The sequence below is a fragment of the Rattus norvegicus genome, chromosome 2 (genome assembly GCF_021556685.1).
Source record: "Rattus norvegicus strain SHRSP/BbbUtx chromosome 2, alternate assembly SHRSP_T2T, whole genome shotgun sequence".
Classification (NCBI taxonomy): Eukaryota; Metazoa; Chordata; class Mammalia; order Rodentia; family Muridae; genus Rattus; species Rattus norvegicus.
In genome coordinates, this window is record NC_141535.1 from 177771074 (window position 1) to 177792500 (window position 21427).

The 21427-nt window shown below is 44.9% G+C and overlaps 1 protein-coding gene and 1 pseudogene across 5 annotated transcripts in view; one reads left to right on the forward strand and one right to left on the reverse strand.

Moving 5' to 3' along the window:
- The first annotated feature begins 9873 nt into the window (after window positions 1-9873).
- Window positions 9874-21427, forward strand: part of S100a3 (S100 calcium binding protein A3) — a 40251-nt gene continuing 28697 nt past the window's right edge. Inside the window, exons 1-4 of one of the 4 annotated variants that reach the window (XM_087614223.1) lie at window positions 9874-10012; window positions 10115-10256; window positions 14087-14125; window positions 15257-15373. Coding sequence is in view for 1 of the 4 variants with exons in the window: in XM_087614217.1 (XP_087470343.1) it covers window positions 10238-10256 (19 nt within the window). In the remaining 3 variants the exon portion in view is untranslated. Of the gene's footprint in view, window positions 10013-10114; window positions 10257-11188; window positions 11279-12725; window positions 13034-14086; window positions 14126-14477; window positions 14557-15256; window positions 15374-21427 lie in introns of those variants that run through there. The other 3 variants (XM_087614241.1, XM_087614234.1, XM_087614217.1) reach the window with 3 other exon arrangements.
- Mier3-ps1 (MIER family member 3, pseudogene 1) overlaps window positions 17069-21427 on the reverse strand; it is a 14118-nt pseudogene continuing 9759 nt past the window's right edge. The window contains exon 2 of the transcript XR_015672839.1: window positions 17069-19308. The product of XR_015672839.1 is annotated as an MIER family member 3, pseudogene 1 (transcript). The remainder of the gene's footprint in view (window positions 19309-21427) is intronic.

The following is a 21427-nucleotide window of genomic DNA, read 5'->3' on the forward strand; positions in this document are numbered from 1 at the left end:
TTATTTTCTATGTCTGAGTATTTTGCTCGCATGTGTGTCTGTGCACCATATATATGCCTGGTGCCTGTGGAAGCTACAGTAGGAAGTTGGGTGCCCTTGAACTGGGGTTACAGATGGTTGTGAACCACCACGTGGGTGCTGGGAACAGAGCCCTGGTCTTCTGCATGAGCAACAAGTGATCTCTTAACCATCGAGACATTTCTTCAGCCCTGCTTCACTCTTGTAGAAGTAACTGACACTCTGGGTATGGTGTTAAGTGCTGTTAACTCAGCTCTTGCGAGGCTGAAGCAGGAGGATTAGAAATCAAGGTTAGCCTGAGCTACATATTGAGTGGTCTGAACACTATGTAGACCAGGCTGATGTTGATCCCACAGATGTCCTCCTGCTTCTGACTCTCCAGAATGCTGGGATTACAGGCTTGTGCCACCTTTTCCACTTTTTTTTGGGGTAACTTAACTCAGGACTCTGACCACACCATTAGTAATAGCAGCAACAAATGAAGCAAAGTGCAAGAAGAGGGGGTGGGGGAAGGGCAAAAACAAAACCCAAACAAATGAGAACCCTATGTGGTGGTTTGAATAAGAATGGATCCCAAAGGCTTACAGATTTGAATGTTGGGTCACCAGAGTAGCACTATTAGGAGGTATGGCCTTGTTGGGGTATGTGGGGCCTTGTCGAAGGAAATGCGTCACTCTGTGTGTGTGTGTGTGTGTGTGTGTGTGTGTGTGTGTTTGCTACCACCATGCTCCCTGCCTTGAGGATAATGACTAAACCTCTGAAATTATAAGCCAGCCCCAATGAAATGTTTTCTTTTAGTATTTATAATAGTATAAGAGTTGCCATTGGCCAGGCATAGTGGTGCATGCCTTTAATCCCAGCATTCAGGAGACAGAGTTCCAGGCCAACCTGATCCACAAAGTGAGTTCCAGAATAGCCAGAGCTACACAGAGAAACCCTGTCTTGAAAAACCACAATCAAACATCATCATCATCATCATCATCATCATCATCAACAACAACAACAACAACAATAACAACAGCAACAAAAGAGTTGCCATGGTCATGGTGTCTTCACAGCAATAGAACAGCAGGACAGAAAGTGGTACTGTTATGCCCAAGTTGCGGCTACCTAACGACCACTGGGGAGCCATATTCTGAAGTAAAACACATAAGGGTCTTTATTAAAGCTCTTGAGCAAGGTCTTTCATTGTTTCCATTGCAATGGGTCACAGTGAGAGGCCCGAGTCTAGGGGTTCAGGGTTTTCACTGTGGTTACAGCAAACTTGGGGGGATTTCCATATGGGTCAGCAAGTTAAAAGTTTAAAAACTGCACTTCTGGTGTAATCTGCAGGAACTGAGCTGGAGGGCAGAACCACCTGACAAACAGGATGGTCAGGTTGTCTATTCTTCGCAGGATGTTTTAGGCTATCTCTATGTACCTTGGTCCTGCTTTTGTAGCCTGACTGGCTGTTGCCATAGGATGCTTGCTCAAGAGGACTCTGTGATTTTCTTCGTGAGATTGGAGTTTAGCCCCTGTTGGTTGGGCTTTACAGTACCAGGGTCTGGAATATTGCTGTGACTGGTCTGACCAGGCTTCTTGTTGCCAGAATGTGGACTTCGGGACTTTAGATTAGGAAAGCAGTTGAGCATTTTAACTGGGGCACAATGAGTCATGCTATTAGAAGCAGGGAAGATGGCGATGCTAAGAGCAATGTAGATTATGATGGCCCAGCTCACAAGCTTTCAGAGGAGACTATCAGTAAGTGGCCTACAGCTTGTTCTTATAATAGTTTGATGAAGAATATGACTGTTTTTTGCCTTTGTTTGAAAAGTCTTCCTGAGGTTAAATAGAGGAGTTTTGGGGTGAATGGTGTTGACAGAGAGATTTCAGAACAGCCTAGTATTGACTGTGTCACAGAGCTACTAGTGGCCAGTCATGCAGATCCATAATGAAAAGGAACAAGCTGAGTCATCAGAAATGTACAACTTGAAGAGAAAAGGGGCACCAGGAAGTGTAATGGAGCTAAGCCCAGTGCTCAAGGAGATTAAAAGTTAAAAAAAAATGCTGCTGATGCTAAATAGAATAAAGGGACCTCTGAGCAAGACCCCAGCCAGCTTAGCTTCCAACTTGTGAAAAGGAATTAAAGAAAGGTTTAGGGCCAGGTGTGGTGGTGCACACCCTTTATTCCAGCATCCAGGAGGCAGAGGCAGGAAGATCTCAGGTGGTCAGCCTGGTCTACAGAGCTGCAGGACAGCCAAGCGTAGACAGTAAGGGAAAACATTGAAAACAGAAAGCTGGTGTTTCATTTGAATGAGGGGGACATGTTCCTGCTCTAGCAAGCAGAAGAACTTGGCAGCTTCGGCCACATGGTTCTGGCATTATAGTTAAAGATATAAGAAAGGGGTTGTGGAGTCTCCCTCTATAGCTAAGGAAAGTTGTTGATGTCAGGCATGTGTCAGGGATTTTCCTGTATGGAGGCCCAGAGTGGCCTTTGCATGAAGCTATGAAGGTGAAGACTGGACTGCCTTGGAGACCCCAAATAGTTGGAGAAGCCAGAGTTGCCAAGGTCATGGTGTCTCTTTAAAGCCATACAATCCCAACTAAGACATCTTCCCACTGATGAACATCATCTGAGTTTCTCTCTGAGTGGTTATTTGGTCCTCTACAACAGAGGGCTCTGCCTCCTCAGATTCAATCAACTGTAGATTGAAATATTAAGCTTTTTTTAAACCTGTATTGAATATAAAATTTCCACCATCATCATCATCATATCATCATTATTATTGATATAGACCTCAGAATTTCCCTTATTATTATCGTCCCCCAAATAATCTTGTACAATGACCATTTGTGGAAATTATATTGTACTAAGTATTATGAGTACTCTAGTGGCTACCTACAGCATACATGAACATACATGTAGACTATTTATGCAAGCACTACACCATTTCCCAGAAAGGAGTGGTGTGAATTTTGGTATTCTTCAAGGGCCTAAGAACCAGTTTCCTGAGAATACCAAGAGATGAGAGAATACAATTAAGTAGACTGTGAGATGTATCCACAGAGCAAAAGGTACAAACGTGGGACCATGAATACACTATTTAGAAAAGTTCCATTTAGATTTCATCTGTACGTACCTGGAGAGAAAAATGAACAAATGACTGAACTTCAGATATTAAAAATATTAATTCTAAAAAAATCCAGCAGGAAAAAACCCCTCAACTCTTTAGCATATTTCATTTTATATAATCACACAGGGACTCTTCCAAGACAATGGGGAAAAATAGTAAATTCACTTTTACTCCTGTTTTCCCTGCCCCAGTCTGCCATGTTCTGATGACTGTGCCCATTAATATTAGAATGTTGGTGTGTTCACGTTCTGTTTGCTGCTATGATGGGCATGGGTGTTGGGCCTCAGTTCTCTGAATTCAGGGTTCACAAGCAGAGACCTAGCTTGGCCTCATCCCTGCGTCCTTTACTTGATTCATTATTTGGTTGGTTGGGTTTCAAAGGCTCTTGGCTCGTGTATTTCAGCATTCTTTCAGCTTGAGGCTGTTGCTGCTTGGCAGTGAATACAGCTCTTGGGTCATTCATTCTTTTCTCTGAGCCTCGCAGACACTGCTGCACTGTCTGTGGCCCCCAGTTTCCTGGGAAAGGCTCACAGTCACCCGGTTTCCTTTCCTCTAAGCAGCTGGCTTCCTCTTCTTGGATTCTCTCTCTTCTTAAATTCTTTGTTTTTTCAACTATTTTAGTGTTGGAATATTCTAGTTGTGTAGAAAAGGAAGAAAATAAAAATATTCAAATATGCTTTGTTGAATTTGAACAATTTTTTTCTGTTTGCTTCAAATCACTTAAAGTAGATAACTAAAGCCCACAGATCCAGGTTTTGGGGATACACCCATGTACACGCATCCCACAGCTGTGACCTTTATCCTGAATTAGAATATGTATATGATTCCATTATGGAAAAAAATTATTTGTAGTGCTGGGTTTAGAACCCAGGACCTGAACATATAAGGCAAGCATTCTATCTTTGAAAAGAAGGACTGAAGTACACCCTACATATTCCTAATAGTATATCATTTTTACATTGCATGTTTTTGTACTTTACATGAGTGGTATTGTTAAACCAGTGTGGTGGGGAGTGCTTGCAACTCCAACACTTGAGACGTAGGGAAGGGATCAGAAGTTCAAGGTCGCCTTAGCTACAGGTGAGTTCAAGGATGGCCTGGGGTGAGACTCAGCTTCAAGTTTTATGCCATCTCGATGAAGTCCCGTATGGTGGGGCCACCGTGTCCCGTGGCTGACAGGAGCCAGTTCACTGGTGCTTTAGGTCAGATACTTCACTATCATTTTATGCTAATATCATTGAGTTATGAGAGCCCATTTTTACTTCTTTAACTAGAACTTAATTAGACAGATGCAAGTCTGTCCTGTCTTATCACCTCACAGAGTGTAATATTACCCCACTTCTGGTCACACTCCAAATCAGTTGGATCTCGCAGAAGCATGGGCCAATAAACCGCAGCAGCTGCTGCTGGTTTGGGATGACTCTTACTCAAGGGACCTTACTGGCAGGAGGTGCCCTGCTGAAAGGATTACTTTAGCGTCCACGTGCATTGTAAAGACCTATGGCTCAGTGCCTACAAGAACTCAGAAAGTGCCGAGATGATGCATAAGACCATGCTGGATACTTTCTGGGGCTCCTGAGCTAGCTCAGCATGGTTTCATTTGTTCCAGCAGCCTCTGGAGCTGTGGGGAACACGCTTACCATGAAGCTCAGGCTTGCCCATCCTTGGCCTCTCGAATCCACCACTATGGGGCCTACGTCTGAGTGTTCTATCTCACTCAGACAAGCTGATGCACAATGAATCTGCTTCAGAGTTCCTCTGCAGGACGTTTGTTGCTTGTAGAAGTGTTTAGAGTTTGCTGGGAATTGAACTCAGGACTTCTGGAAGAACAACCTGTACTCTTAACCACTGAGCCATCTCTTAAGCTCCCCCTCACATCCACTGTTGTGTTCTTTATGCCAACCAGTGTAATTTTAATCTTCAGTATGTTCACTTTACTTAAAAATTTCTTTTGCATCTATTTGTGTGTATGTTTGCACACTAGTGTTATAGGGGCCAAGACCCCAGTAAGCCTCTAGACATTAGCACACCTGACTGACTCCATTTAGGTTGTGAAACTCAGCACCACCTGCCAAAACCAAAACAAAGACCTAAGCCATCAATGTCCATAGTTCTGGGAAAGTCTCTAAATCTATTAACCTTGCTTTTTAGTTCTGTACTTCTGCTTCTGGCTAACCGTTCTTTTTAAATGTAACCCAGGATACGGTTTTTGTGCTTAAAAAAATCTCACTCTGTGTATACTGTGGGACACACAGGGAATCATTACAGCTTCCACAATAATTTGTTCCACAATGTTTTGTTTATTTTTTCATTTTTGTTTTTATTTTTTGGGGGGGAAGTTGCAAGGGCAGAGGCTGGATATAAAGGGACAAGTAGATGAGTGGGATTGGGGTGCATGATGTGAAACTCATAAAAAAATATCATTAAAAAGTTTTAAAAAAAGCTCACTCTGAGAAAGGCTCAGGGCTACACTGGGATCCCAGAACACCCAGCGCAGTTGCTGGCCAGCTAATAAAGACTTTCTACTGCCCTACACCCACATCCAAACAGTCTTCTCTGGTGGACTTCCACACCCCTAGAGTGCCTGTATGTGTTCACGCACACATGAGTGGGTTGCAATTGCACGTGGAGGTCAGAGGACCACTTGCAGAGGTCTGTTCTCTCTTTATCTAGGGCTGAACTCAGGCCCTCCCTCAGTCTTGGTGGCCTTTCCACACTGAGCCACCTCCCCAGGCCTCACTTTATTCTTTTTACTGACTTCCCTCTTTATTTCTGTCACCAATCTCTTCTTTATCTTTTGAGGGTATTTATTATCCTATTTGAATTTCCTGGTCCATCTGTGTCTATCATTCTGCCCCGAATGGTTTATAATAATTAGTCTTTGAACATACTTTAATACCATTGCTGCACAAGATAACACGCTCTGTTATTGACTGGTGAGCATATGTGCCTGGACCAGGCACTGACACATATTTCACTTCAATTCAAGACATTTCAGTTACTGCATCTGGTAATGAATGACCAAAGGCACCAAGAACCAGTGTCCTGATCACTTGCTGCCCCTTTGTTGAGTGACATCCTAATGACTGGAAACATGCAAGAAAAGATGGATGCCTTCACCTCCAGAACAAAAACAAAAAGGACGGGACACAATGTAACTTTAATTTTTTTCAAACTTTATTTTTGATGATTTTTTTTTGTTTGTTTGTTTTTGTTTCTTTTTCTTTTTTTCGGAGCTGGGGACTGAACCCAGGGCCTTGCGCTTGCTAGGCAAGCGCTCTACCACTGAGCTAAATCCCCAACCCCTTGATGATGGTTCTTAAATGCTTTAACCTCCCTTGTAGCTCACCACCCACCAGAAGTAGTGGAAAAGAAGGGGTGGGGGTGGGGGAGTAGACCTGTTTAGAAAGGTTCTTCAGAGCGGCTCCCATCTGTGTTGTCTGGAAATTGTCAGTTCAGGTTGGCAGGGGCGGCTCCATTCACTTGAAAAGACCTCATCAGATACTCCATCAGTCCCGTTCGGTAGAGTCGGGTTAACGACAGTGGTGATACGACTTAGCAGAGACAGCCAGGCCTCAGCCTCAGTGCGAGTCACCAGGAGTTCTCGGCTGTGCCTCTTTCAGGGAAGTGAAGAGCAGTGAAGACACAAGACCCACAAGCCTTGCACAACTAGCTGTACCAGCCAGCCAAGCTGTCTCCATAACTCTGTGGAGTCCTATTTATACCCTTCAAACATCACCTGTCCTACATGTGATGTGTGATGTCCTCCATGTAGCATGGCTCTTGACGTGTATCCAATCAGAGTTCAAGGAAGCAGCAAGAAACTGCAGCACATCACCAGAAGTTTTTTGGTGCACTTCTCTCTATGGAGTTCCAACAAGTGCAGCTCAATTACGCAATGTAAGGCAGACCAATACATGCGTGTTGTTAGCAAAGAATCCTTCATCATGTGTCCTTTCACGTGTTTCTTTAGCAGAACATCCTGTCTCCTATGTCTGCCTCAGTGAAACATTCTTTCACGAGTCTGCCTTAGCCTTTCACCTGTGTCCATTTCAGGAAAACATTCCTTCATGTGTTTGCCCCAGAGAAACACTGTCCAACACAACTGACTTTCCTAAGAACCCTTAAGTTTCTACTTCAACACCAGTGTTCTCAGGATCAGAAGCTGGTGACAGCACAGTAGGAGGGCGACCCTGAGGCATGTGCTTCTGAACTGAAAGCTGAACAGATAATACCAGGACGCCACCCAAGTGCTCAGATTACAGTCCTGTGCCACCTTGCCTTGTTAACTTCAATGCTTGTCTTTCTTACTTATTTATATGTATGGGTGCTTTGTCTGCATGAATGTCTGTGCATCACGAGGCTGCCTGGTGCTTCTGGAGAGCAGAAGGGGGGCATCAGATACCCTGGGATTGGGATTACAGACGATCCTCAGTTGCTCTGTGGGTGCTGGGAACTAACCGAGGGTTCTCTGCAAGGGCAGCAAATGTTTTTAATCACTGATCAATCTTAATCCCCCCCCAACTGTTTTTTTTTTTTTTTTTTTTTTTTTTTTATTTTCCTTGGGTAGGTTTATGTGGCTGGTTGATTTCTGTAGTGGTTAAGAGTCTTTTGTGCTGGCTACTGAGACATGTTTTCTCTGAGAGACACTGATTTTAGATAATTAAAAAATCTTCAGTCTCAGCTTTAGGGAAAAACTGGTTAGTCTGGTTTAAAATGCCCAAGGCCACTACCAGTTTGGCAACACTTAATACAATTAACTTTATATTTAGAATTTTCTACTGTAAGATAGGGTCCGACGTTAGCCGGGGACTGGCCTCAAACTTTCTATGTAGCTGACACTGGATTTGAACTCTTGGTCCTTCTGTCTTCGCCTCCTATGTACTGGGTACTGAGATTACATGTCCATGTCTAACTTTCTCCAGGAAAGCTGTTTTTCTTCCAGTTAGAATGTAAGGACATGTACAGACTTCCTCTTTGTTGGTGTCTTTCAGTTCAATGTCTCACATAGGGACAAGGATTCTTGTATCATGTGTGTGGGGGTTTTTCCAGTTCCCAGCTGCTTGTAAACATAACTGAAGCCCTCTGCCCCCCAGAGCTAGAAAGACACTTACCCAAGGACAGCTGTAGGGTTTGAGGATTCTTGTATCATGGGGGGGGGGGTTTCCAGTTCCCGGATGCTTGCAAACATAACTGAAGCCCTCTGACCCCAGGGCTAGAAAGACACTTACCCAAGGACAGCTGTAGGGTTTGAGGATTCTTGTATCATGTGGGGGGGGGGTTCCAGTTCCCAGCTGCTTGCAAACATAACTGAAGCCCTCTGCCCCCCAGAGCTAGAAAGACACTTACCCAAGGACAGCTGTAGGGTTTGAGGATTCTTGTATCATGTGGGGGGGGTTTCCAGTTCCCGGCTGCTTGTAAACATAACTGAAGCCCTCTGCCCCCCAGGACTAGAAAGACACTTACCAAAGGACAGCTGTAGGGTTTGAGGATTCTTGTATCATGTGGGGGGGGGGTTTCCAGTTCCCAGCTGCTTGCAAACATAACTGAAGCCCTCTGCCCCCCAGAGCTAGAAAGACACTTACCCAAGGACAGCTGTAGGGTTTGAGGATTCTTGTATCATGGGGGGGGGGGTTTCCAGTTCCCGGCTGCTTGCAAACATAACTGAAGCCCTCTGCCCCCCAGAGCTAGAAAGACACTTACCCAAGGACAGCTGTAGGGTTTGAGGATTCTTGTATCATGTGGGGGGGGGTTTCCAGTTCCCGGCTGCTTGCAAACATAACTGAAGCCCTCTGCCCCCCAGAGCTAGAAAGACACTTACCCAAGGACAGCTGTAGGGTTTGAGGATTCTTGTATCATGTGGGGGGGGGGTTTCCAGTTCCCAGCTGCTTGCAAACATAACTGAAGCACTCTGCCCCCCAGAGCTAGAAAGACACTTACCCAAGGACAGCTGTAGGGTTTGAGGATTCTTGTATCATGTAGGGGGTTTCCAGTTCCCGGATGCTTGCAAACATAACTGAAGCCCTCTGCCCCCCAGGGCTAGAAAGACACTTACCCAAGGACAGCTGTAGGGTTTGAGGATTCTTGTATCATGGGGGGCGGGTTTCCAGTTCCCGGCTGCTTGCAAACATAACTGAAGCCCTCTGCCCCCCAGAGCTAGAAAGACACTTACCCAAGGACAGCTGTAGGGTTTGAGGATTCTTGTATCATGTGGGGGGGGGGTTTCCAGTTCCCGGCTGCTTGCAAACATAACTGAAGCCCTCTGCCCCCCAGAGCTAGAAAGACACTTACCCAAGGACAGCTGTAGGGTTTGAGGATTCTTGTATCATGGGGGGGGGGGGGTTTCCAGTTCCCGGATGCTTGCAAACATAACTGAAGCCCTCTGCCCCCCAGGGCTAGAAAGACACTTACCCAAGGACAGCTGTAGGGTTTGAGGATTCTTGTATCATGTGGGGGGGGGGTTTCCAGTTCCCGGCTGCTTGCAAACATAACTGAAGCCCTCTGCCCCCCAGAGCTAGAAAGACACTTACCAAAGGACAGCTGTAGGGTTTGAGGATTCTTGTATCATGTGGGGGGGGGTTCCAGTTCCCAGCTGCTTGCAAACATAACTGAAGCACTCTGCCCCCCAGAGCTAGAAAGACACTTACCCAAGGACAGCTGTAGGGTTTGAGGATTCTTGTATCATGTAGGGGGTTTCCAGTTCCCAGCTGCTTATAGACATAACTGAAGCCCTCTGTCCTCCAAAGCTAGAAGCACCCCTTCCCAAGCACAGCTGTAGTGCTCATCGCCCATACTGCTGTGCCTCATAGCTCCCATACTGCTGTGCCTCATAGCTCCCATACTGCTGTGCCTCATAGCTCCCACTTTGATGTGGGCCTTGGGTAATTTACTTTCGTCTGAGTTTAGCTACAGACTAAGAAAGGCATTACTGTTCTGCTTTAACCACATGGAAACGGCAATCTATCTTCTCTCTTTTATTACAGGGGAGAGTGCTAACGCCAGCCGTACCCTACAACACAATTATGCAGCTGAATTTCCTTACATTTGGGGAAGTTGCAGGGGTCAGCACAGAATGAGCCTCATCCTGGAAAACCACCTCCCTGATAATGGTTTCTCCCCTGCCAGGTAAGTTTTTAATTTTCCTTTTCTTTACTCTAAAGACTCTTATTTTTTGCCACGTGTATAAATGTGTGACTGTGTGTTGGCATGTGCATGGGAGTGTGGGAGTGGCCCTTGGAGGCCAGAAGAGGGAATTGGGGTGCCCCCACCCCCAGCTGGAGTTACAGGTATTGCACAGTGCCTGCTGTGGATGCTGGGAACTGAATTCAGGTCCTCCAAAAGAACAGTGCCTGCTCTTAACTATGGAGTTACCTCTCTAGACCCTAGCTTTTTTTCTTGTCCTAAGAGTTTGAATGTGTGTGTGTGTGTGTGTGTGTGTGTGTGTGTGTGTAATATGATTTACTCATTAAATATGGAGAGTGAAGTATTTATTTTAGATTATTACTCTTACCATTTGTTCTCAGGAATATCAATTATGTATCATTTGATTTTTTTTTAGGCAGGTCTAGAGAACTGGGTAGCTCAGGCTGACCTGAAACTATCAGTCCTCCTGCTTCAGGCTTCTGAGAGCTGGGATCAGAAGTGTGAGCCACCATCTGGGCTAGAGATTGTTAGTTTCTTCCTTTTACCTTTTCTCCCTCCTCCCCTCCTTCCCCCTCTCCCTTTCTTCCTTTGCTCTTTGTTTCCTTCTTTTCTTTGTGACGGCATTTTCTCTGTATTCTGTATTCTGTAAAACTCTTTTCTGTAGCCCAGGCTGGCCTGAAATTCTCCATTTTTCTGCCTTTGTCTTCTGAGTGCAGGAATTACAGGCATGCACCAGTCTGCCTGAATATTTATTTCTTTTTTTGTGATGATGAGTGTCAAACCCCGGGGCCTTGTGTATCTAAGCACATTACCACTGGGCAGTATTAATGCTGCATTTTCCCCCATTTAACTTTTATGATATTCTATTCTAACTGTCGCATCCTTGAAGTTCCATTTTCTTTGGTCTATTGCAGCTCACACTGACCTTGAACTCTCTACGTACCCAAGAGTGGCCTTGCACATCTGATCCTCCTGCCTCTGCCTTCCAAATGCTGGGATTGCAGGTTTGTGCCCCCGCCCCCAGCTCTGCTATGTTTCCTGGAGCTCCCAGAGTAACTTTAAAGATCTAAACCAGGTTATATCATTCCATTATATAAAATTCCCCAGTCCTGGGGCTGGAGAAATGGGCTCAGTGGTTAGGGGCACTGACTGCTCTTCCAGAGGTCCTGAGTTCAATTCCAGCAACCACATGGTGGCTCACAACCATCTGTAATGAGATCTGATGTTTTCTTCTGTTGAGTCTGAAGACAGGAACAGTGTACTTATATATAATAAATAAATAAATCTTAAAAAAGTCATCAGGGGGTTGGGGATTTAGCTCAGTGGTAGAGCGCTTGCCTAGGAAGTGCAAGGCCCTGGGTTCGGTCCCCAGCTCCGAAAAAAAGAAAAAAAGATCCCCCATCCCTTCCATTTGGATTTAGAATAGAATCCAAGCTCATTGTGCTGCCCACAAGACTCTGCATTGGTCCTGTTGACCTTCAGTCCCATACCTGCTATTTCTTCCATTGCCATCCATGGCCTCCACACTGACTCTTCTTGACCCCTTTATACCTAGAACTCTCATCTCTGGGCCACTGCCTGGTGTGTTCCTGTGTCCCACTTCCAATGCAAAAAACTCCACAAACCTTAGCATGTCCTTTCTGGACCATGGTGCCTGGTGGATGCCAGCACCTGTGATTGGCATTGCTCTTATATGTTTCATTCACAGCACTTGTCCTGCAGTGTTGGGGACTGAACCCAGGGCCCCGAAGGTGCCAGGCGAGCACTGCTGAAGGACACCCCAGCCTTGGTTCCCAGCACTTGTTATAATTTGTGATTATATGCTTATTTCTTGACTTTTCATGAATGCATGTTCCACCAATAAAGGGAACATGTGCTTTTTATTTAGTCATCAGTTTAGTATAGTGCCAGCACTTACAGATAAACAACTGCTGAGTGTATAAACGATGAATTAGACTGTAATAGTGCACACCTGTAGCCCCAGCAACCTGGGAGTCGAAGATAGAATTAGGCTCAGAAGTTCAAGACTAGTCTGGGCCACAGTAAGAGTTCAAACTCTTGGAAACAATGAGAGAGTTATATCCTTGAGGGACATGCTTAAGGGCCTAAATCATGGAGAGGTTGACAGAAAGACCCAGAAGGCTTCTGAGCAAGTGAGTGGCAGAATCACAATTCTGTAATGACTGCAGAACTGGAGTGTCCAAAACGATCCAGCCATGAGGAGGATGCTCTCCCAGGACAGGCTGGTGTGAGGCAGTAGCCACAGAGCTCAGCTGGGTGAGGTTCCAAGGAAAGCCCGAAGCACGTGATGTGTGCCAAGTGAAGACTGTGGTTGTCCTGGTGTTAGGTCAGCTTGGAGTTCTACCAGCAAGGCAGAGATGCTGCCCACACTGTGGTTTACAATGTGGAAACAGGAATAGTGGAAACTCCAGGAGACCTGGGAGAGGGGTTGGAGAACTGGGTAAATATTACATTCTGGCCCTCTTGACTTTTTGGAGCTGTCTAAACTGTGAGGCGATAAGAAAGAGGGAGAGAAAAAGAGACCAGAGAGAACAGAGCAAGAGAGATGTGGAGGAGAGGCCAACTTTAGCCTTACCATTTGGGCTAGGAAGTGGCAGGGACTCCGGTAAAACTGCAGAGCCAGTGTGATTGAAGAGTGGTTCTCTACGGACTGTCCGGAATGCGTTCAAATCCAGGTCTACTCTCCATCCATGAGCTTCTGTTTCCAGATCTGCTCATCACAGACAACGGTTCTTGTTGTAAGTGTGGGTGAGAGTATTAAATTAGCTCAGGGCTTCTTAAACTTTTTTCCTTCTCAGCTATTTTTGCCTGAGAAATTTATAAAAGACCCTGTGCAGATAGATATAAAACAGGTATATAGGTCAAACCTTTGCTGATAATAAATTTTAAAGGTATTTATTTTAAAATAATATTTTGGCATGTATATAATTTTGTTAAAATGAACGAAAAATGGAATGCTAATGACATGGATGTGCTTGCTTAGTTTTTTATTTAAAAATGTTTGTTTCCTTATGAGATTGCCTTCCCTTTTTCCCTTCACACTCTCTCATATACCCCTGTCCACTCTCCTTCAAATTCTTGGTCTATTTTTTTTATCAGTTGTTGTTGCCTATATGTATGCATTTGCACATACATATATATTCCTAAGAATAACCTGTTGAAGTCATGTACTGTGTTACTTGTGTGCATGTTTTCAGGGTTGACCGTTTGGCACTGGACAATCAATGGTTGTGCTCCTCCCCGAGGAGGGCCACTTCCTGCTCCCAGCTGTCCTCAGTTGCCTATAGTTCTGTGTGTAGGGTTGAGGCCTAATGGGAGTATCCCCATCCAGTTTGGCATGTCTATTGTGTCAGACTTGTTCGGCTCTCGTTTGGGAGGTCATGTTGGTGAGACTTTACAGGCATAGCTTCTGGTGTTACTGGGAGACACAACCTCACAGCAAACTCCCTGTTCCTCTGGCTCTATTAATCTTTCAGTCCCTTCTGCAATGTTCTCTGAGTTTAAATGCAGAGGTGCTTTGTAGATTTTTCCATCGGGACTGAGCTCTGCGCCTCTCCATTTTGTTCAGTTGTGGTTTCCTGTAGTGTCTGTTGCAAAGAGAAGTTTCCTTGATGAGGGATGAAGATAACACTTATTCGTGGGTATGTGGACAGATGTTTATAGACTGTCTTAGGGATAATGCTGGCTTAGTAAGCTAGTGGTTATAGATCCTCCTCCAAGAACCATGATTTCACTAGCACTGAGCTGTTAGCTTGGTTTCCAATATCAAGCATCTTCTTCTTGTTGAACAGGTCTTAAGCCCAATTAGAGAGCTGCTGATTACCACCAAGGTATGTGTGCCATTACTGCACCCGTGGGTTATGCTGCCATGCTGGTCATTGCTGTGGTTCATAGGCATCATAGCTGGGTGAGAGTGTTGGCTGCCTCCCTCCTTTCATCATAGTTGGGTCGGATTATTGGTTGCCTCCCTCCTCTGGAAGTTTCCATGGTGCCGCCTGGTACCATGAAGACCAGTCTTCAAGGAGGGGCCATTTGGGTTGGTTCCAGTTCAAGAGTCTGAGCTGTTTCTGAAGTGTTTGGTGTCTTCATCAATAGGGATTTACCTTCCACCTCTGGGGGATAACCAAGGGCAACCTGCTTGTTTAGTCTTATATAAAGAATTAAATCTTTTTTTTGAAACAGGGTCTCCCTTATACATCACTGGCTGTCCTGGAACTCACAGAGATTTATCTGCCTCTGCCTTCCAAGTACTGGGTTAAAGGTGTGTGCCACCATGCTCAGCCAATCTTGGCTGAATATTTGCCTTTGCAGGATCAAGTTGGCAACTCAAATGGCAATCTTTTTTGATTTTTATTTTTTATTTTTTTAAAAAAGATTTATTTAATGTATATGAGTACTGTAGCTGTCTTCAGACACCAGAATAGGGCATCGCATCCCATTACAGATGGTTGTGAGCCACCATGTGGTTGCTGGGAATTGAACTCAGGACCTCTGGAAGAGCAGTCAGTGCTCTTAACCGCTGAGCCACCTCTCCAGCCCATCTTTTTTATTTTTAAATATTTTACTTATTTTTATCTTTAGACTATTTTATCCAATTTTCATTTTATTTCTTCATATGTTCACACAGTGTGTTTTGACCATATCCAACTCAAACCACCTACTCTATTCCCTCAGACCCTTTCATAATTTCCCCTCCTATGTCATGTCCTTCCTCTCCTCCTCTTCCTCCTCCTCCTCCTCCTCTTCTAAATAATCCACTCAGTCCAATTAGTGTTGCTTGCGTGCTCATGGGCGAGGGTTATCTATAGTAGCACGGGCAACTTACCAACAGCCACCTGCCCTGAAGAAATAGGACTCTTCCTCCTCAAGTAGGCACTGTAAGACGATCCTCTGTTGGGGTGCAGCCCCGTGGGTTCCTCTTGCATCCATGCTGGAATGTTGACTGGCTTGATCTTTTGCAGGTAATCACATCATATCATAAGCCACATCATACCTGGACGACAGCGTTCCACAGCACTTCCGGCTCTCCTCCCGCTTTTACGGTCTACATTCCCTTCCTTTATGTTTTCTGAGCCTTGGTGAGGGGAAAGGAAGGGTTGTAATTTGATGTAAATGTTCCATGAAGGGCTGGGAGATTTATTATCAGCTCTTTCACCAATTACAAGTTTGCTGCCCAATGAAAAATGAAGTTTCTCTGAGCAAGGCTGAGATCAGCACTAATCTATGATTGTGAACATAAATATTTTGAAGGCAGTCGGATATGTCAATTTAGCAAAAATAGTAGTAGCTCCCCCTGCTAGTACCCCGGGGCCTTTAAGTTTCCTAGACATGGGCTTTTGATTTGGTATACAGTACTGGGCACAAATTCCTCCTGTGGACAAGGGTTTGAACCCAATCAACAAGTTACTTCTATGTCTGTCATGCCAGTATCATATCTGGGGGTACATCTTGTTAGACAGTTGATTATCATAGCATGCATGGTCCAATGGTGAGTAAGATCATTGATGCCTTTTCTTTCTCAGTGGCCTGTATAGCATCCCTGTCACTCTGAAAGCTAGCTAATAGGGAGGAAACTTCTAGATCACTTCTGTCTTAGTTATGGTTTCTATTGCTGTGAAGAGATAACATGACCAAGGCAACTTTTATGAAGGACAAGATTTAATTGGGGGCTGGCTTACAGTTCTAGAGGTTCAGTCTATTATTGACATGGTGGGAAGTGTCCCCGCCAGCAGGGACCCAGTTATTCAGGGTCCCGAAGGGGCACTACCCTTGGGCCTAAATGGGGGGGCAAGAGAAGGAGACCAAGCAAAAGTTCTGTTGTCAAGGTCTCATTTATTGGGATGAACATTACAGCTTTTAAGGCTTTCAGGTAGGGGGAGTGACCTTTGTGAAACATGAAGGAGGGGGAGATGAGGGTATAGGCAGTGATAGCTGGAGGCAAAGAGGTCAGGTGGTGGAGACACCAGGTGTTGACTGAGGAGATAACTGATTTTTGCTTAGGCTGAAGCATCCCGTGAATGTTATCTTCCTGTGCTGTAAATTCATGGGAGAGGCTCTTAGAGGAGTATGTGTGGCCAAGAGTCACGTAGCCACTTTGAGCTATATACAGTCACAAAATGGCCAGGCCCAAATCCAATATGGCTCACTACAGGGAAGCAGGGCAGTGTGCAGGTAGACACAGCGCTGGAGAAGGTGCTGAGAGCTCTACACCTTGATCTGCAGGCAGCAGGATGTGACTGAATAACTAGACCGGGTGTGAGCTTCTGAGACTTCAGATTCTTCTTTCTAGTGACACACTTCCTTCAACAAGGCCATACCTACTTCAAAAAGGCCACTCCATTTGAGCCCATGGGGCCATTATTGTTCAAACTACCGTATGTTCTGTCTTGGTTTCTCTATGTTTGAATCAGTGTGTAGTCTTCATTGATAGCATCTTACTGTCTAGCTGGGCTTGGGAGATAAGGGCAGTGGCAATAGTCTGTGCTGTTTTAAGGGCTCTGAAGCATCCCTGATCAATAACCTATACTAGGGACATAGCCTATACTAGGCATTGAGATTTTCTGTTAGTAACTCATGTCTTCTAGGGGAAGCACTGCCCATCCATGTGGACAGGCAGACATAGTCTGGAGAACATTTGTGTTCAAACTCTTCTTAAAGTTAAGAAAAAACAGTTTACACACTAGTGAGTTTTCCTAGGTCTGTCTGTCTGTCTTTCTTTGTCTCTTTCTTTTTTTTTTTGTCTTTTTGAGATAGAATTTACTAGGTAGCCCTAGCTAACCTGGAACTTACTGTATAGACCAGATTGGCCTTAAAGTTACAGAGATCCAACTGCCTTACAGGTGCATGCCACCATTCCCAAGCACTCGAGCGTGCACGCATGCACGCGCACACACACACAGACACACAGACACACAGACACACAGACACACAGACACACACACACACACACACACACACACACACACACACACACGGCAGCAAGAGCCTTTACCTACTAAGCCATCTTCTCTGTCTCCCTCTGCCTTCCACTTTTTTTGGGACAGGATCTCATTTATTCCAGGCTAGCCTTGAACTTACTGTGTAGCTGAGGATGACCTTGAAGAATGTCTAAGACTCCTGCCTCTACCCCTGGAGTGCTAGGATCATAGGCTTGTGCTAGGATCCCAGGCGTATACAGTGTCAGGAACTAAAACCAAGACTGTGCATGCTAAACAAACACTCTGTCAGCTAAGCTACATTTCCAGGGTCCCCAAACAGCAATTTTATTGATTTTTTTAATTTGAGACAGGGTTTCTCTAGGTAGCCCTGGCTGTCCTGGATCTTGTTCTGAGGCTGACCTCAAACTAATGGAATTAAAGGAGTGCACCACCACACCTGGCCTCAAGCAACAATTCTTAAAATCAAACATCCAAACATAATACAATCCAAAAATACATTAATTTGTTATGAATTTGCTGAAGGACGATGACATGAAAATATTAATAGTCTTTGTTTTCCAGGCTGAAGAGCTGGCTCAGCAGTCAAGAACATTGGCTGCTCTTTTTTTTATTTTTTTGCAGTTTAAAGAAACCTACCCCTGCTTTTATTAATAAAGAAAGTAAAACAAACAAACAAACAAACAAACAAACAAGAGCTACATTGCAGGGTTGGTACCTGTAAACATTGTGATTCCACTGCCTCCATTACAGCAAAAGGAGTTGACATGAAAAGAAGCCACACATCAGTTCAGAACATCTGTGCTGGTTTGAGCTGGTAGCCTCTGTCTACAGGTTTTAAATCTGGGGTGAGGGCAATGGGAACAGAAAAGGAGGAGGATGTGGGGAGAGGTATTAAGGGATGAGGAAGAGAAGCAGAACTTAAAACTGCACCACAGAGTTTAATCTTAGTTCCCAACTCTGCTGATCATGGTTCATTTCCGTGTTTATGGATTGAAAAATGAAAATACTCTTGACAAATCAAGATATAGTTCTATACACATTGACATCACCGATGTCATAGTGAGAAAGGTTCAAACTTCCAGTGCAAACCTGATAGCTCCCCTCAAGTTTACTGGCACTGCACACCCATTGTTTCTGGGCTTCTCATTCATGTCACTCTGAATGCTGATGTAGAGTGTGGGCATTGATGAATCCATTTGTCTCATTGGCAGACAAGCTGCCAAAGTCAGCCACAGAGACAGCCATTTTGGCATTGGTGATGTGACGTGTGTGATTTTCAAAGACTACACCCAGGTTATTAACAGAAACGTCATTCATAAAGGATTCAGGGTCAGCAATGCCCATTTTCAATCTCTTTGTTGGTCTTTCTGATTCTTCGCTGCACATGGGGTTTAATTCTGAGTGATAAAATCCAGTCTCAAATAAATTAAAACAATCACTTTCACCATTGCTGGGCAGGGTGAGTCACTCTTCCGTTACGACAGGTATATGATTGACTTGTCCACGGGGTGTGTTCCCCAGTGGAAGAAAGCTATCATCCAGACAATTCACGTCTGCAGAGTTACAGACAGCTGCTACACTGTTGGTCAAAGCTGTCAAGTCACTGGCAGCGAAGGAGCTGACAATGTTCAGTGGCTGACTTGGAATGGGCTCAGGCCGGTTAGAAGACTGAAGAACTGACCATATCAGCCAGAGACTCTGTTTCATCTACGAGACGATCCACATAGTCCGTAATGCCAGGGTGATGGCTATAGCATTTCTTTCCAAATTTTGTCTGTTGAGCAAAGTAATCATAGCGTTCTGACTTCCTCCACATCTAGTAGAAGGCTACACACCTGGCAACAGTTCTAGATCTCACCTTAGTTTTCTGAATGAGATAAAAATCTTTTCCATTAGGGCATGTTCAAAACTTCCGCACTCCTCTTCAGTCCATGCTGTCATTCCTTCTTGAGACGTCTTTCCATTACAGCAGTACCTTTCAATTGCTCCCTTTATACTGTGGTTACACTTGAGAAGCTCATATAATGCCTGTTTGTTATCCCTGGTGTGTGTGCCTGAAGAAATTCTGTCTAGGACTTAAGATCTTCGGAGGACAAAGACCCAAACTGGGCTCGAACTTCTAAAGGAAGCCTCCAGCTCCGCCATATTAGTTCCCGGATGGGGCGCCTGAGCCAATAGCAGCTGCAGCCCAACCCACCAGGCCACACTGGTTGTTCGTACAGAGGAGTTAAGTTTGGTTCCTAGCGCCCACATGCAGCTTAGAACCACCTGTAACTCCAGTTCTCGGGAATCTAACTTTCCTCTGGTCTCTGAGGGCTCCTGTGCGTACCCTTCTCCACACATATATATAGTTAATAAAAATAGGTCTTAAAAAATGTTTCTATAAAAGTAGAAAAGCTTGTACACACAGCAAAAAGACTGCAAATCGTAACGTAAACTAGTCTCAGGTCTGGGCAGTGTGTTAGCGTTCATTGGTGCCGCGAAACCTTGCATACCACAAAGTACTTGTTTGTGCTCAGAGACTAAGGCTGCAGTGAAGCAGTGTGATCCCACACTCTGATTCATTGTATGTTAGCTTTTGAATTAATCTCTGGTTGTTTGTTCCAAAATCTTTTACGGTTGCCAAAATTTTTTGTGACCCAACCCCCCCGCCCCCTTTCAGTTGTGACTGAATCCACAGATCCCTCTGAAGATAGGGTTGTAACTCACAGTTTGAAAAACCAGGACCTAATATATGTGCACACTATTCAGTATATTTAGTTTGTTTCCACCTACCTGCTGACTGCTTTTTTTTCCTTCTCAGAAGGACAAATTCTAAGAATTAGAGATTAAACCCAAGATTTCCAGAATGCTAGGCAAGAAGTCTACCAACTCCCCCCCTCTTTTTTATATAAGGTCTCTCTGTGTAGCCTTGGCAGTCCTGGAACTCCCTTTGTAGACCAGGCTGGCTTCTGCCTCCAGCCTGGTCTGGAGAGCTGGGTTTAAAGGCCTGTGCAGGAACACCTTTCCACCTTTATTGATCTGTGAGCTCCAACTGAGCCTTAGCTGAGACACTGAGTGTAGTCAGCAGCTTCTCCTCTCGTTGCTTTGATAAAAATCCTGGGTAACAACTTAAAGTTGAAAGGATTCATTTTGGCTTGAGGTTTGAGAAGGTATAGCCAATTATCCTGGGAAAGTGGGAGGAAGTAGTGCTAAATCAGCAGAAGGCTTACGATCTGTCAGCAAGTCCAGAAGCAAAGGGGTGAATGGGACACTTGGCCTGGCTCTAGCCCTCAAGGCCTGCCCTGCTTCCTCAAGTTAGGCTTCATATCCTAAAAGCTGTACAGTTTCTAAAACAGAGCGACCAGCTTGGGATCAGTGGGGATGTTTTCTGTCATGACACAGGATTAAACCCGGGGTTCTTTGGAAAATCAGTTGTGTTGGATGGTGTTTTGCTGGGGCAAACACGTGAAGGAATGTTTTCCTGGAGCAGACACAAGTGGAAGGATGTTTTGCTAAAGCAAAGGAATGTTTTTTGCTGATGCGGACACAGGCAAAAGGATGTTCTGTTAAAGCAAGTACATGAAAGGACATGTGATGAAGGATTCTGTGCTACTGACACACATGTATTGGTCCGCCTTACACTGTGTTGTTGAGCTCCATTTGTCGGGACTCCATAGAGAGAACTGCACCAAAAACCTTCTGGTGGTGTGTTGTGGCTTCTTGTTGCTTCAGCAGGCTCGGGCTGATTGACAGAGTGATGTCAGACTCATGACAGACAGACTCATGTGCCGAGGCAAGACACATACTGAGACAAGACCTGTGGAGGACACGTGATGTTTGGAGAGAGTAAATAGAACTTGACGGACAGTGACGGAGACTGTGCTAGGCTTGCTTATAGAGCTAGCTGTGCAGTGTTTGTTGGTCTACATCTTCACTGATCTTTACTTCACTGAGAGAGGCACAGCTGAGAACTCCTGGCATCCCTCTTGGTTCCTCCTGCTGACTCATGGTGAGGCTGAGGCCTGGCTGTCTCTACTAGGTAGTGCCACTTCTGCTGAATTGTGTTTGCTATTCCAACTCTACTGAACTGGACTGCTGATATATCCATATAATGTGAATGGATCAAGCTGCCGCTGCTGACTCGTGAACTAAATTACTAATTTCCTGATAACACAGGTCCACTGCCCCCATATACTTTCTTTTCTGCTACCT